This window comes from Cebidichthys violaceus, unplaced genomic scaffold, assembly GCF_023349555.1.
Source record: "Cebidichthys violaceus isolate CVI_PGR_0920_01 unplaced genomic scaffold, fCebVio1.0.p SCAF_49, whole genome shotgun sequence".
NCBI classification, from domain to species: Eukaryota; Metazoa; Chordata; class Actinopteri; order Perciformes; family Stichaeidae; genus Cebidichthys; species Cebidichthys violaceus.
This window is the reverse complement of record NW_027176694.1, coordinates 140,137-157,960: the sequence shown is the minus strand read 5'-3', so window position 1 is coordinate 157,960 and position 17,824 is coordinate 140,137. Positions and strand designations below refer to the sequence as shown.

Sequence of the window (17,824 nt, the reverse complement as noted above, 5' to 3'; positions counted from 1 at the left end):
GAACAACTACATCTAAATTTGTGATTTGTGATATTATACAAATTTAATGGAATTTAATTGAATCAGGAGTTTAAAACATTTTAACCTTTAACCCCACAAAATGCAGTTGGCTATTGGAATGCTTATGGTCTAGTGGTGGGTTAGGTTACTACTGTAAGCTAGTTAGCCTGGATATGCACATTTTTGCATCTTACAATAGGGCACATAAATACACTGTTTACTCCATTTCTTTTTCTCTCGGGTTTTTGGTGTTTAGACCGTTCATTTACTCCTATCCCCCCCCCCCCCCCAAAAAAAAAAAAAACACAGGCTGACAGTCATTACCTATTCGCCTCGTCTCTAACTGGCATGGGATCATGTGACAGGCCGTGTGAAGCAAGCAGGTCAAAACTGGCGAGGGCCTCCTGTAATCCACACAGAAAACAAAGGGAACACAGAGCAACACTTGAAACAAAACATCACAGTGACATGACAGGAAATGAAGGAATCCCATGAAAAACTGGCACTTGAATTAGTCCGTCAACACGTTTCCCTCCTGACTGACGGCAATCACTGTCACAGAGGAGATGCCTGTGGCTGTGTGTGTGTGTGTGTGTGTGTGGTTTATGCGTGCCTCATAAAAAGTGAGCATGTTTGAATGACTTGTTTGCCAGAGTATATAGGCATAACGGGAGGAGGATGTCTTGGCAGCGCCGTACAAGAGCAATTATGTATCTCTCTCCAGCCAGGCTTATCCATGCCAGACAATCTGCTCTGACAAAGTACAAGTTGGCCTGTGTGCTTCAAACTGCCTATAGGATTATAAATGACAAGGCAGGAGCAAACAACGCTGCCACTCCACATATGCTTTATGGCGAGCCCGTCTAACACCAGCCTAACAAAATGAAAACAGGTTTATCTCTATATGAACGTTTTATTGTCTCAGCTTTTAAGTAATAGAGAGGTTGGGCAGTTTAAGAGAACGTCAATACACAGATTTCAGTCTAATGAAAATCCAAAGCATGTTTGCGTAGCCAAACAGCAGCGATGGAAAACTGTAACCTCACAACAAGATTAGAGAATCAGAAATTACATTGCACAGGCATCCTTGTGATCGGCTGTACTTGAGATCACTCGAAACATTTTACTGCCCGGCTTCAATTCGATTTGTTCGAGATCAGTTATTGTTCAAAAAAAAGAAATCTCATTTTAAGTTTACTTACAAAGTTTTTCTTCAGGTCCTTGTTTGTGTGATCAACACCTGAAAATGACCACAAAAAAAAAAAAAAAAAAAAGGATTGTTAGAAATTAGACAAAAACTGTGATCTGGGTAGTTGTTACTGGGAGGAGACATTTGATGACAAGACAAAAAAAGTTAAAAAAAATGATCAGCGCCACATTTTTTATGTTTCAGTGTAATCAGACCATAAGTGCACTCATTGTTTCGCTATTTTCCGTGGAGTCATGTAAGAGCTGTGTCAAGTCATTTGAACTTGCAGCCTGGTGGTTATTAACACTTTGAAACTGTGACTACTAATTGGTGTAATTATTTTGCCAAGATGTAACAGTGACGTCTTTTCAAGTTTTGTCAAGATCTAGGTTTTGCTGTTGCACATGACGGATGAATGAACAATAATCTCTTTTAATACATTCATTTTTCCACTCTTATTTTATTTTTTTAGATTTCCTTTACTCTACATGTACACCTTCTCCTCTGTCTTTTTTTTTTTAATCATCCTCTCTTTCCACATCAGTTGCCTTTCTTTCACTTGCCCCCTCGCTGTCGTCCTCCTCCTCTCCTCACCTCACCCCAACCACCACCATCACCACCTCCTCCTCCTCCTCCTCCTCCTCCTCCTCCTCCTCCATCCTCTGCTGCATCAGGGCTCCTGTGGTCTCAGCGAGAGACAAACGAATGAGGGCCCCAGGAGGGCCGCGCCTGCTCTGCCAGACATCACTCACTCTCTCTCTCTCTCTCTCTCTCAATCACTCACACACACACACACACACACACACAGAGGACCTGCCAGCCTTTGTCCCATGCAGGCAGTGCCTTTGGGTTGTCATGGTAACCAGCAGCCGGTTTTGCCGTTGAGGCCTGATTGTGTTGAGCTCTGGTGGGATGGAGCCCTGGGTGGGTGAAGCCTCATTGGAGCCTGCCATGCCGTGCCATGTGATGCCAGGTCAGCCTGTCTCTACAAAGCCACTGATGCTTGATTCTCTCCTCGTCCACCACTTTGGAACTTCTTCAGAGACACTTCACACACCGCTTTCAGCAACATCTCACGGTCTCCATCTACTGATACGCAGTTCAATTCATTTTGTCATTATGTCATTGTGTTCATAGTAGCTGGGGATTGGTATAAGACAAATGGATCACTGAGCGTTTTAATAATGTTTTTAGTTTCTTATTCTCAAGGGACCAGGAGAAAAGAGCTCTCCGGCCAACTTTCCTCCTCGCCTGAGCCAAGTTGGATTTCGACACTGAACACAAGGCCAAGTGAGGACGCTGAGCAGGTTTTTGCATACTTTTGATTTAAAGAGGTGCACCGAGTGATGCCGCACTACGGGCCAACATGATGTCTTCATATGGAATTCAAGTGATTCATTAACGAGTTATGAAATGTAAGATATCTTTTCCAAATCCCCCCTCAGGCTGATCTGTTTTCCTTTATAATCTTCCAACTGTATCATCAGTTAAATCAGGAGACTTTCTCATATCCTCTGCTCCAACTCCATCTCTTTTCATCCAATATTGGTCTTTTTCAGGTTACAATCCCGAAGCTACAATTCTCTATGATGCTGTTTGTTACTTTTCATGTGGTCCATAAGTGACCATTATCTTTAAAATTATAAACAAAATGTCATTGAAGATGATTGATTGATTGGTTGCTTCATTTGTTAATTGGTTAATTGATTGAAGAGACAGTTCATACGATTTACAAACTAGAATTACCACATTGTGGTGTTATGCCTCCGCCTAAGTTGCAGTTTTGATCCATGTTTGTCCAAAATGTCATAATTTTGTCATGAGACATTTGTGTGAAATTGTCATAATTAGCACATGAATTCTTGAGTTATAACCAATAACGTGTTTTGTGAATTCCCTCAAGGTGCTCCTGAGAAATTGCATATACGAGAATGGTGCAGACGTGAGGTCACAGTAGCCTTGACCTTTGACCACCAAAATCAAATCAATTCATCCTGTAGTACAGGTGGACGTATGTGGACGGATGAAACGGACAACCAGGAACGTTAAGGCCTCTGGCCAAGTCTGTCTCTGACACGGAGGAATAGAAACATATCTTTTTAACTACCTGAATGGTTAGATACCACTAAGGATAAGTGGGGAAATGTGTTTGCTTTATCACAAATTAGGGAGAACTTTTTCAGCTTTTAAAGGAAAGTGATAAAACCTGAATATGGGACTAAGTCTCCTCTTGATATGGACATCTTTTGCTGTCTAGCTGAGCTTCCCCCAGTACATGAATGCAGCTCTACAAACAGCGCATCTCTGGTGTGTCGTGAAAATAATTGCTTGCCTGCAGGAGGCAAAGAAACCTGCTTTATTAAGAGTTCATCTTTGTTTCAACTCGATTATAGGAAAGACGCCTTAGTGTGCATTGTGTGCGTGCGCGTGTGCGTGTGCGTGTGTGTGTGTGTGTGTGTGTGTGTAATAACATAATACAAAGACCACCACACGGAGTCACCTCAGCGTTTAAAAGGTGACACCATCTCTTCTGCCGGTTTGTGATGGAGATATCTTTGGGAATTAACGTCAAGCTGATCAGGAGGGAACAAGTAAGTGAGCAAAGGATGGAGGGAGGAAGAGGAGAATGGAGAGGTAACTGAGGGAGGGCAAGGACGCCCCCCTTAGACCGAGAGTGTATCACTCTGGGACTGTAAATCTGAGTGTGTGACACCAGTAACGGTAAAAAGGATTTGGTGTGTTCATAAACACTGTGACAATTGGCACGGTAGGGTAAGGCAGTTTTTTTACATTTCATACCCTGTGTCTTATGTGATTTAAAGAAACATTAGACACAATAAAATAAAATGAATAAGTGGTACATTAAAAAATGTGCGGACCAATAGCAGTATTTTTAAATGGATTTCTTTTGTACTTAATGGTAACCAATGCAACTTTAGAAAGGCTCTAATATGTTTGTTTTGTCTAGAAGTAAGGCCACTGCATTTTGTACAAGCTGTAGCTGCCTAAAAGCTTCGACAGACCTGACAGAAGAGTGGAGCAACAGTCTAACCTGCTTGAGATAACGGTGTAGATTTAGTCCCCTAACCGAAAAAATATTTTCTAGATGATGAAAGGCTGATGCTTGAACTAAACTAAATGAATATGAATGCTAAAATGTAGATCTGAGTCCTAGAGGACATCCAAATGTCTTGACTTACTCACAGATTTACAGTTAAAGAGTTAAGATGTGAAATGGTTGTCTGTCTTTTATTACGGCTGCCAAATACATTTACCTCAGGTTTGTCTCTATTTAGTCATTCATTTGCTAAATGAGCTGATAGTGTGTCAATGGGACCCCAGTCCTCCCGTGAAAAAGAAATGACGATTTAAGTATTGTCTGCATACGTATGGGAATTCATGTTTTTGCTTTAAAGAAATGTGGCTTTATGGCAGCGCGTATAGGCTGAACAGAAAGGGGCTAAGTATTGATCCTTGTGGTACTCCGCAGGTCATGGGGACTTGCTCGCAAGTAAGATTGCCTATTAAAAATAAAATCTTCATCAATTTAGATACAGTTGTGACACACTTTCAAAGTTGTTGGTAAACGATTTGCTGCATTATTTACCCTATGAAAGACATACATTTGATATGGCTCTGTAGTTGTTATATGACATCTCTGCCAATGGCAGATCTCAATGGCTTGGCACCTACTGTATATCTGCCCGTGCCGTGCTTCTCTGCAGCAGACAGATGTGTATTTGGATCAGGATTGACATGCGCACAGTATGGGCACATGTATGCGCCCAGGTGGTGTGTCACAAGGGTCATTTTGAGCATAAAAAAACTGCACCTTCAAGTATTTGCAAGGATGATCCGAGTGGAAAAATGCATTCAGTCAGGTGCATTCACTCAGGTAGCACCATGCTGCCATAAATACAGCCATAAACGCACTCCAACACAGTCCAAGGTCTTCTGAGTGTGAAAGTAGAAAGCCACGTCCCACAGTTAGATGAAACACTGTAGGTGGTGGAGCCAATGCAAAACCTTCCATGAATACAAATGCTTTGAACCTGGCTGACCCAGTCTAGATTGTGATTGTGCGGGTGTGTGCGTGTGCCCGTTTGCTGCTCTGCATGTGTGTCAGCATTCAGCGGCAGCAGCTGCACTCTATCTCCTTGCTCCTGCAGCATTCACGCCGGTCCTCAGGGTCAAACACACACACAAATCAGCCATGGAGATGTGTCGGAGGCCATTTTGAGCCGACGGTGAGTCGTGCCTGAGCCGCCGCTGAGACAATGAGCCGACATCACTTCAGAGGAGGCCCCCGCTACACCTGTGCCCCCCCCCCCACCCACACCCCCCACACCCCCACCCCTGGCTGGATCTCGCCGTTACCTCTCCTCAAAAGGAGTTACTGTACAACAACAAAAAATATAGCAATAACCAGTAGCAGGCTGCCTTTGCTACTGATTGGAGTAGGAGAAGGGAGGAGGTGAGCCGTAAAAAAACGCTACCAATATTTCTGCAATGAAGCTGCACATGGCTTATAATTTGCATTTGTAAGTGTGAAAAAGTAAAGGAAAGGTGGTTAGATGTGTGTGTGTGTGTGTGTGTGTGTGTGTGTGTGTGTGTGTGTGTGTGTGTGTGTGTGTGAGAGTGTGCGTGAGAGAGCTGCAGGGAGACAGGGGTGTGTATCACCAACCACCGAGGGTGAGACTTCCTGGCCCTACACCTCCGTCTCATTAATCAGCTCGGTATTTAAGAAGGGCTGGAGTGAACACTTGCCTGTAATTAGCTGGCTTTGTCGAGGATGTGTGTGTACCTGTGTTTGTGTGGGTTTAAGAAGTGAATGGCAAAGAGAGAGAGAGCGAGAAAGAGAGAGAGAGAGAGAGAGAGAGAGAGAGAGAGAGTTCTCGGGGCGAAGACAGAGTTTGATACAAGGATGTAGAGGGAGCGTGGGTGATGGAAAGCCTGCATGGCACAGGGAGGAAGGTAGGAAGGAGTAGAAGACAGGAGTGAAGAGACGGAGAAGACAAGTTGGAGGTAGAGGAGAGCCGGAGAAAATGACTGTTTAGAGTGGTGGAGGAGGTGAGAGAAAATAAAATAAAGGAGAGATGGGATAAAAGAGAGGACCGAAGGGAAACGTCGGTGAGGATAAGATGCATGGAGAGACAGGGACAGAGCAGAGGGCGGGGATGGAGAAGAGGTTGACTTCTAAAGTGGGACATTAGTATTCAAGCCGTACGCATCCACCGCCCCCTCACCACACCCCGCTGCCCCGTCTGCCCAGCGGCCAGCTCTCCTCCTGCTGTGGACCCAGACACGAAGCTGGAGGTGGCAGAGGAAGTGTGTGTGCATTGGGACTTAAGTTCATTGAAACGCTTCCTTCAATGGAGATCTCCACTTTAGAGAGATATCTTTGTTTTTCCACCGCGTGTGGGTTTCAGTGTACCTTCAGCCGTTACAATACCGGTATTACTTGTGAATTTCACAATCAAAACGTTACCTGTTAAACATTTTGCTGCGAGTCCGTGAGCACAACTGCAAACGTCTTGTTACTCGACAAAAGTGCAAATCTGTCAAGTGCTACAAGGATCCAGGAAGGGTCTGGTTACTGATTCATGACTTTAACTATACAGTAGAGCAGCGTGTTTGTTTTAATGTACAGCAATACCGTATAATATTAAGGTGCTCAAAGCATTAGGACATTATTGCCTTTTTTTTTTTTTTTAAATGAAAAAAAAACACCTGTCTCTCTGGATAAATCACAGACCTCATCAAAAAGAATACAAAAGATCTCACTCAAAACTAAATAGTTGGGACTATTTTCAGCTGCGGATTAATACTCGCTTGGTGCAAATGTGAGTGCATACAGCAACATAACGATGCATTTTCTCTTGTACGTATATATTAACAGTTGCTATCAGTCTCTTCATGTGATAATGTTGACAGTACAAAATATCGGCAGCTTTATTTTTTTAAATTTCCTGCTGACAGAAAACTTATCAAACTAACAGGGGGGGGGGGGGGGGTCTTGTAATTATCACTTTACTTGTAATCTATGGACCATCCCCTTCCTCCCATGCTCCTGTGTTATATCTGTTATATGTGTACGTGCCACGGATAAATGCACCGACTCCCTCTGAAAACTATTATCCTCTCTCCCGCTCCTGCTTGTAACCATTCAATCACCGTGATGCTGAGAAATCTTGAAAAATTAGAGCACAGGCAACAATAGTGACTAACAGTCCCAGAGCTTAATGACACCGCTCTAGTGAGATACACTCGGCATCATTCAGCCTGTCTAATAAGTTGTTCATTTTTCATAATATGAAGAACCCTTGGGGAGAAAGGAGGTGATTTTCCCTCAGTAGTTGACGCTTCCACTGTTAATCCTGTTCGTCTCCATAAGCGTCACTCGACACACATCATAGTTGCCGAAACACAGTGTACGGTTCTCCATCAAAACAAATGCATAGCTGCGGTGTCTGTGTAAACGACTTCCCCTTCTCCCTGCTAAACTGATTCCCAACTCGTCCTCTGGTCTCCTCAACTGCTTCGCTCTCATTTGACTAATTAGATTCACGGAGAACGCTGTTGACAAATTCATTTTGAAATCCATTAGTCCCAGGGCGTTGTTTAAACAATGTGCGCGTTAATGTCCATTGCTTTAATGCCCCTGATTCACATTCTAATAGCCGTCTGATAAATCAGGTTATCTGCGACACCTTCTAAGCGCCGTGAAGAGCGGAAATTAGAGAATTATTAACTATCCGCGGTGCTCTGTCGCGTCCGGGTGTGTTAGGGAGAAGAGGAGAGGAGATGACAGAGCGGAGAGAGAAAGAGGGGAAGGGGAAGACAATGATGGAGAGAGAGAGAGAGAGAGAGAGAGAGAGAGAGAGAGAGAGAGAGAGAGAGAGAGAGAAAACAGAGAAATTAAAGGAATGGGTGAGGTCAAAAAAAGACCAGAGGGAGAAAAAAAAAAAAACGGAGTAAGAAAGAGATAATAAGGAACATGAAGAGCAGCGGGACTAAGTGACGGTAAATCTCGATGAGACGAAGACAAACATTAAAGAAGAGGGACTGAGGGCAGAATATGGAAGAACATACAGAGGGAAAGCCAGCGGAGCGTGAATTTAACATTCTACTTCAACCTCCTTGGCCACTTTATCCCCCTTTTTAAAAAGTAAACTCAATGATACATTTATTACACAACCTTTTGAGAGACTGCACAAAGCGGACGCAAAATATCAATCATAGGTGATTTTCCATCAACTGGGCTGAAGCAAATAAAAGAAGAAGTAAATGCTTCCAACATTTGTGTTATACACATTTCATGTTATCAAATACGCGTTCTATAATACATACGTATCCGTGTATTGTCTTTGTGGTGGAACGGAGTTATCGCAGACCTAAAACAAGACAAATGTATCTACAGAAACTGATAACTGTAGGACCTATCTATTTACCTGCTGTACCTCCCTACCTGTCTGTCTGCATCCTGTTTATCTACCTAGTTACGTATCTATCTACCTACCTACTGATCTATCTTCTACTGTTTGTGATCAATCCCTAATCTGACTCGTGGGCTGCAGTAATGGGTTAATCATGTTCCTTAAGCGGCCATGCTCAATAGTTAGCACAAGGCTACTTCAGTGTCCCCAAAAACATTTTCCAATGGGAGAGTGCATTTCTGCACTCGTTGTAACCAGGCAATCAGACTGCAATCAACACTGTTTTTAAAAAAGAATGCATCGGGGCATGTTGTTTCAGGTACCGGTGAGAAACACCAGTGATTTATAACACTATGAGACAGGATTTTACAGATCTGGATGGTTATCACCGCAGGGGTGCAAACTAACAAGGGCCGGAAAAGACGACAAGGATGTGAACCTCAGTTTACCGTCGATATCGGCATGAGGATAAAGGGAAAAACTATAGATCTGTAGAATGAATGTAAAACGGAACCGCTTCGACCCTCTCTTCACTCTTCACAGGTGCATTAAAATGACCCCTTTTCCAATCGGCTCTCTTTAATTGTGATGATTGTGATGGAACCAGAAGACTGAGTGATCTACCAGGAAGGGTTTTCCGAATGACGTTCCCTAGCATTCCCGGACTGCTTTGATAGAGCGTCTCTGCGTTGGCATCGCCACAGCGTGAACACAGTGGTGTCACACAGTGCAAATGTCTAAACACCCTAATTTGGAAAAACACTTGGACGAAAACCAAGTGTGTATATATGATCGCACGCGTCCTGCCTCTGCACGCTTGTTCCTCCTCCTTACCGACCGGATCGACCTCCTGATATGATCTACCACGGAAATTCCCACTCCCACCTCCGTCTACTTTGGCAGTTCCAACTCCACTTTCACCTCCTCCTCTGTCTTGCCCCCGTCTCCGACCAAATCCTGGCTGCTTCTCCTGCTCTTCCTCCTCTTCTAACCATTCTAGCTCCCTCCTCCTCCTCCTCCTCCTCCTCCTCCTCCTCCTCCTCCTCCTCCTCCTCTCAACGCCCGCTGAACAGAACGAGATAGTCTGTTGGTGTCAGTAGCCCTGCCTGTGGTGTCTGGAGGAGAGTGTGGATTAGACACACAGGCCTGATTAGCTGCTTGTTTACCTACCAGCACCACCACTATGGCGACCACAGGGCTTCAAGGGCAACACCAGCGGATCGTAACGTCTCCACACACACACGCACACACGCACACACACACACACACACACACACACACACACACACACACACACAGCTAACAAACATGCTGTGTTGAGCACGCTGTGTTGAGCACTTCTAGTGTGCATATGGGAGAGTGTGTGTGTGTGTGTGTGTGTGTGTGTGTGTGTGTGTGTGTGTGTGTGTGCGTGTGGTGTGAGAGCCATCGTGCCCCCGTAGAGTCGCCCACCATGGCACAGGGCTCTTAATTAAGAGGAGTGTGTATGTGTGTATGTGTGTGAGTGTGAGTGTGTGTGTGTGGGGGCGGAGCAGCTGGCAGGAGGCACTGGGGCCAGAGAACATCTGCAGGAGGCCGCAACACAACACGCCTGCAAACACACACACACACACACACACACACAAACAGGCCCCCTATACACACATAACTGCACACATCCCTGCCAGTCGGAAACTCACACCCCCTGAGAACACAGAACTACACAGTCGCAAGCACACTCGCGGACTCGTTGAGCGCTGCCATCGCCACCGCCGCCACACCAGTGGGACCGTTGCCATAGCAACCCGGGACTGGTCATGTCACCCCGGTTTAGTGAGACGGGTGACGGCAAGAGAGAGTGAGAGATAGGCAGGCGATAAAAAGAGCAAAAGACAAAAGACGGGGAGCGAGGGGCATTAAATACCCTCCACAAGGCTCGCCTCGGCCTTGTTTTGAAACAAAAAGGTAGAGAGAGAGAGAGAGAGAGAGAGAGAGAGAGAGAGGAAAGAGAGAGAGAGAGAGAGAGAGAGGAAAGAGAGAGAGAGAGAGAGATAATCCAAATGCGTCTCATCCACCGAGCAGCTCTGTATGTGAGGAGGTCAGCAGCTTTGACTTCAGACGCACCACAGGGCCCTCAGTCCGTCTCCTTTTTCAATAAGTCAAGAGGAGCTGTTTAGTTGATGTCATCACGTTGATAGAAAGCGGAAAGGTAGAGAGGGATTTTGTCCTTGCTAGGGGGCAAAGGCTGCAGCTGAGGGGAAAGGATTAAAGGATCATATCAGCCTTACTGAGTTTTCTTTGTCTCCTGCTGTTACCTGTATCGGCCCGTGTAAAGGATTTACTTCCACATCAAGCGGTTTGCTTTACTTTTGACACCTGGTGACATGAAACGATGCATTTCAATACCGATAAATTATTGCCACATTTAATTACAGACAAACAATAGCATCACAAAGCACGTTTTCAATTCACCTGTAGTTTTGCGCATTTTCTATTCAGACATTTAATTTAAAAAAAAGTGGAAAGCCAAAAATTTTAAGAAAAACGTGGAAATATTGCATAAAAGTTTTTACTCACACTTGAAATGTTATCTTATCTCAATTTTGTGGAATGTTTATACTGACAAAAACATGAATCTACAATGGCATATCAGGGCCATTGTAGATCGGAAAAAAATTGGTGAGTTGTGAGCACGAATGGTTATCTGTCTCTATGTGTCAGACGACCTATACAGGATGCCTTCACCCAATGTCAGCTGGGATCGGCTCCAGCCCCCCCACCCCCCTAGTCCTGCTGCTCTTCATATATATATATATATATATATATATATATATATATATATATATATATATATATATATATATATATATAGTATTTTTTCTCATACATTTGTGACTTTAATGTGTTTAATTTCTGAGGGCCTTTTGTTTTTCCTTGCAATATTTATGACTTTATAATAGAAATATTTAATTGTTTTAGTTTTTTCTCAAAAATGTACCACTTTAATCTTAGACGACATCCACGTTTTCTTCTTGGAATAATACCCCCCTCGCTCAGCTCTGTAAATTATTTTTTTTTTTTTTACCTACAATGGTCCTAATTTGCCATCTTATGTTTCACACTAAAAAAAGCTGGTGTCTGAACTTTCATCCCTGTGGAGAAATGAATGTTAACATGAGCAACTGTTATGTGTTTCCCTGAAAGATGAAGCGAGATCCAGACTTCGAATCACCTAGTCCACGGCCTCATTTGTTTACAGTAATTGCACCGGGGCATCACTATTAATGGTATAATGATGCTTAAAGATGGGACACGGAGCACCCTTTAAATTATCTTCTGTTTGTGTTTTGCATGGACGCTCCATCACTGCTTACATAACAGAAGGACGGGCTTATTAGCTGCTGAAGCTGATTTGTCAGAGAAATAAGCTAACGTATAAATAATACAACTCAAGTCGTGTGAATGTGTTGTTGCTTTGGGAGGCATTTAGAGGTTCGAATTTCATAAAAAGAGCCACGGCTGGCTGTGAAGAAGGCCGGGGTTGATGTGAAGTGATCTCTGGCTGCTGGAGGAAAAAGGTCAATAGCACCGGTATGATCCCTGGAGTCTCTAACTGTCTGTACATGAATTGGGAAATGGTCTGTAACCATAAAGGCAAGGACACACACACACAAACACATACCAACAGCAATCGCTACATACTAGCTACTGTAGCTTGTGTATTCATGCCAGTCTCAGCATGTGGCAAAGAGTGTGTGTGCATACATGTATAGCCTTGTGTGTCTGCATGTGGATAGATACGTGTGTGTGTGTGTGTGTGTGTGTGTGTGTGTGTGTGTGTGAGGGAGAGAGATGTAGTGTGACATGAGATTTACGCATTTTTACGCACATACGCATATAATACGAATCAATATCTGTGCTCCTTGGGCTGTTCTATGCAGCATCGATTTGCAGCCAGAGCCTAGAGCATAGGCGCTTGACCCCTTGACCCCAATAAAACAATAATATGCCTCCATAAAAAACCAATGTGTCCCCAGTCTACACTGACTGCGTGAGCAGATATTGAACTATAGAGAAGAAAACCAGAATATGACGAAGAGTGAGTGCTTCTGAGCTCATTTCCTACATTATAAATAGTGAGATCATTAGATGACAGCGGCGGATTTCTGGGGAGTGATTGGTTCTTTTCAGGGAAAACAGGACTCAAGAAGTGGCGGGAATTATTTTAATCTATCCAATTAAAGAGCTTAAAATGTGGAAGTCAAGCTAAACCAAAGAATACACTTTGTAGAAATATATATCCGCTCCCTTTTTTAATTTGGGGTGAAGTTTGGATACTATGGTGTAGCGCTACGCTGCAATCACGAAGTGTTCTGAATTTGATACAGCTCTGATTCACACCTGTGATTGGCTACTTCTCCATAGCAACAGCAGCTGAGGCTGAGATTAGAGGCATCCTGTAGCCAAGCTGGCGGAAAAAAAACCCAACCATGATTTATCAGAGACAAAGTTGAAATAATTCAAACTGATGGCCATGGCATAACCCTACGCATTGTTAAACTATCCAGGAAACTGCAGAGTTTCTATTGAGAAACACTGATGATATCATCAAAGCAGCAGTCATTGTTTTGTTTTATTGGCTGTTTCTTTATCCAGCTAGCGGCTAGCTTCAGTCAGAGTAGAGAATGAGCTTGATGAGAGAACTGAGAGTGAACAGCGGAGCGGACTACGTCCAGTATAGCTCCAGCTATACGGTTCAGTTGAACCACGCTATGTGTATTTGAAGTTGTGTGATTTAAATTAGAGATCGGTCTCGATCTGGCACAGTTATCAGGTTTCAATACGAACGACGCTGGTAATCGGTCCGTAGATAATTCATGTTAAATCTGCGAGTAACTTGATAACAGGGCAAAATTAATCATGGCTGTATTTTTGTGTTTCTTCCAAGTCTGTAAGATTTAAAGAAAACAGCCGTGTTGGCTGTTCACTCTGCAGGGAGAAACAGCAACAAAAAAAAAAAAGGCACGCTGTGAGCAATGCAACTGAAGCACTGGTTTGAATTCGGGGAAGATTCGCTGGAGAATCTGTTTTGTTGCCATAACTAAACCAGCACAGTCAGACTGAGAAAATAAACACGTTATCATTAATTTACGGACTCTTACATGGAAGATCATAATTAAGGACGTAATCTGTGTGTGCAAGCGCGGCACGCATGTGTGTGTGTGTGTGTGTGTGTGTGTGTGTGAGAGAGTAAATACAGTAATGAAGGCGTGCTCTGGTTCTAGCCAAATTCAGCATTAATGATGGACTGAGATCAGCTCTAGCAGTGGGATCAAATACTCCGTCTGCTAAATAATGTAGCGTACAGGGCCAACGACAGTCCCACACGGACCGGAGAGAGAGATGAACGTATAGCAGGTACCCAAAGTATGTCAGCTACCGCTGTTAAATACTCTGGGGCTGGGGGAAGGATCACTGCCAAATGTATACAGTATTTATGTGTGTGTGTGTGTGTGTGTGTGTGTGTGTGTGTGTGTGTGTGTGTGCCTGTGTGCGCACATTCGCGGTTGTGTGCGTGCAATAGTGCACGTGGAGATGAATGTGCGTGAGTGTTTGTGACTATGTCGGCAATGTGTGTCACTCATCAATAATGTACGGCTCTTGGTTCTCCCCTCTTCAAAGCTAGTGACGCTCTAGTGTTCCACATAATTAACTCTCTCTCTAACACACACACACACACACACACACACACACACACACACACACAGATAAATACAGTCGAGGACACAGCAGACAAACATACAGATGTAAATTAGCCGAAACTCAAAGACATCCACGGAAAATTCTAAGGCAAAATAAACTTCTACCTGCTTTTTATGATGTAATTGTGGTAGAAAATGACTGCAATGTGTCTGTTAAAATGCTGAATCACTGTTTAATTATCCGTATGATAAAGGGACATTGCAACCTTTGGCGTGAGAGGAGCTTCAGACTTCCCATTCGTAAAGATAAGAAGACCTTGGGGTGTCTCAATTTCTTCAGATATGCTTGTTGGGAACTGGTTCTGATTAGAAGGTATAGTTTATGAGAGAAAACAAGATAGCTAAGAGGAACCATGAAGCCCCTCTTTATGACCGTATTGTCATCGTGGTTTTGCTATAACTGGCGAGGAGGGGGATTAGTAAACAGAATCGGTGCTGCCTGTACATGTGTGGACTCTGTGTCCTGATACCAGAACTCTAATGAATACATTTATTTTGGATTTATTCACTCTATCCCATTAATAAAATCTATATTATAGTCTTTATTCTCTCACATGGAACATAGTCATCTAAAGCCAACTGACCTGACAAACATCAGAGGCTCTGCTTTCAAAGTCTTCTTCGAAAACCAATTTTCCTTGAAAGACACTGAAGAATAATTCAGATTCTCGTCTACTTTAAGGAAAATATCCTATGGAGATTAAATGACCTGATAAACGTATATTCAGCAGAACTAAAAAAAAAAAAAAAAAAAAAGCCTCTGTCACTGCTTTCTTCATATTTTTGAAAAGATTTTTTTTTTCCAAAATCATTTTCAGACACGAGATAGGTCATAGATGTAAAACATATTCCTCACACATTCATTCACTAGCAGGCTACAGCATGCGGCTCTTAGTGGTGATTAGGAAGCAGCGCTGTACAGATGACACACTGAACCCAAGCTTCCCTGCGGTACAGTCGACGCCTTAAAAAGAAAACTTTTCTTGATTGTTTTAAACTCAGTTTGAATTAAAAGATGAATCCGTCAATATTCTATATGTTTCTTATTGGCAACAGTGAATTGGGTATTTCCAGTGTATCCAAAGTCTGAGTGTTAGGTGGGGTGTTGTGGAGAGGAAGACGAGCGTGACATACTGCAGCCAATGCAGACACCAAGAAATAAGCAACAAAAGAAAAGCCTTCAGTTGGTTTCAGTACAGAAGAAGTTGTTCTACAAAAATCCATGTCAGGTAAATGGCAAAACTAGCTTTGCTGACTAGCTCCAATCTGTGATTCTTTTTGGATTAAAGTATCACAAGTGTATGGCATCAAGTCAAGTGGGCCGACTCATTTACAGTTTACCAAACGCACAACAACAACAACACGGCGTGATGACATCACGAGCGCCGCCCTGGATGCTCTGATGCTCATTTCGAAACACACTCTGGAGAAACCTAAATGAAGACAGACGCTGACAGATGATCATTAATCAGGAAAAATAATCAAGCTACAAATGCAACGATGGCCATGGTACATTTTTTGGGTGTCTCATCGGATCTTCCTCTTTTGAGTTTTTTTTTTATTGAAATGGATTAAAATAGTCAGAAAGGCAGGGTGGCGAGGATCTATTTTCTGACAATTGTGTGCTTTGAAATTGTGCTTCAGCGAGGAGATGTGTAAAATACACACAGGCAGACGTGCCGAAAAAAACATCCACACCCACACACACACACACACACACACAAGCAAGGAGTGAGTGGTGTTGATGCCAGCTTGGAGTGATGGTAATATCAGAGACTGGAGGAGCTGCTAATGAACAGTGCGAATGGGAAGAAAGGCTCCAGCTCAATCCACTAATTGCCTTAAAAGCTTTTCATACAATTTACCCTGTCAACAGAGATGGTGGTGTGTGTGTGTGTGTGTGTGTGTGTGTGTGTGTGTGTGTGTGTGTGTGTGTGTGTGTGTGTGTGTGTGTGTGTGCGTCGTGCAGGTGGGTGGTTGAGATGTGGGATAAGAAAGAGAGATAATTCTGAGAAAACATATTGTAAGAAAGCTAGAAAGAAGTGCACAATGGTTTTACACCTACGCAGGCCCAATCAGAATCTCAGGCTCACGCGTACACTGAGACGTCTCATTTAGTCGAAGCGAGTAGCATTTTAAACTACAGCCAGACATTATTCAGACTCTCCCAAAGAGCCATAAACACCGACAACAAAAGCTCTCACGATCGCTCATTCCAACGCACATACGTCCGCATATATATAGCCATATCTTTTACACACACACACAGACACACACATAAGCGTGCACACGGACACACACACATGCGTTCCTTGCTGCGCTGCGCTGCACCCCACTGCACTGCACTGCACTGCAGTGGGGTGCCGTAGCACAGCCCGGCTCTCATTAAAGTAAAAAGCCTGCTGAGTGTTTTAAGCAGCATTAAGGCAACAGCAGAGTCGTAAATACAGGTAGCTCTCCAGTACGGCTCCCCGGCCTGTTGTTCATAACACACAGCTCAAGGACCGGAGCGACACACAGTACAGCACTGCACAGGCACAACGACTGCGCTGTGAAGAGGACTTCAATTACAAACCAAGCTGTCAAAATCAGACTCCTTCTACTGGCTCACAGCGCTCATGAAAGACATTTAAATGAGCAGGAAAGTGTTCAGGAAAGTCCAGTTGTCTTCACTAAATCACGATATGATTACAGGACATGCTCTGATGCTGTTCTGTCTTAATTTGACAGGGGGACAGGCAGCTAAAGGAGCTCAGCATTACATGACAGCTGAGTCAAATCTCTACTGAGGAGTTTTTTTCCAACACATTTTACCATTTTTAATTGCTTCAAAAAAAAAAGGCACAATGAGTTGTTTTTTTTTGTTGTGGTTTGTGAACACAACATTCAAAGTTGGCCCCTCCTCCCGGGCTTAACGACACCAGAAGATCACTCCCCCCCCCCCCCCCCCCCCCCCCCCCCCCCCCCCTCCCCCCCCCCCACCAACCGGAGGTCAGGGTCACGGTGAAAACAAACCCCAGATTTAACTCTCTTTTCCCGCTTGGCCTCGCTCTATTTGCGGGTCATTTTCGTAGCTTCCGCTTGGATCGCTGCGTTAGATCTGGCACCTGGTCGCTACGTTACGGTCGCACCATTTACAACAGCGAAAGTTGGGCCCAAAATCAATAGATTTCAATTGGGTCACGTAACATCATGGATCAGGAGGCCAAATGAATTACATGCATTTTTGATTTTTTTTCGATTTGGAAATTCAAGCTGTTGCAAACCATCGTGACTAGAGCTGAAATGAATTAATGGATTATAAGAGAGAAAATGTATTTGGAACAATTTAGATACTTAATTTAGATTTTTTTCTACGTCAAGAATTCTCTGGTTGCTGCTTGTTGAATGTGAATTCACTGGTTACTGCAGCCTCCTATGCCAGATGCCTGACTATCTTTGAGTTTTAAACTGTTGGT

General features: G+C 43.6%; 1 protein-coding gene across 1 annotated transcript in view; it reads right to left on the bottom strand.

Moving 5' to 3' along the window:
• The window catches only part of LOC137887202 (proprotein convertase subtilisin/kexin type 4-like), a 160,102-nt gene that overhangs the window by 70,093 nt on the left and 72,185 nt on the right, over positions 1-17,824 (bottom strand). The window contains 2 exon segments of the mRNA XM_068730015.1: positions 325-404; positions 1,203-1,240. Coding sequence (XP_068586116.1) covers positions 325-404; positions 1,203-1,240 — 118 coding nt within the window.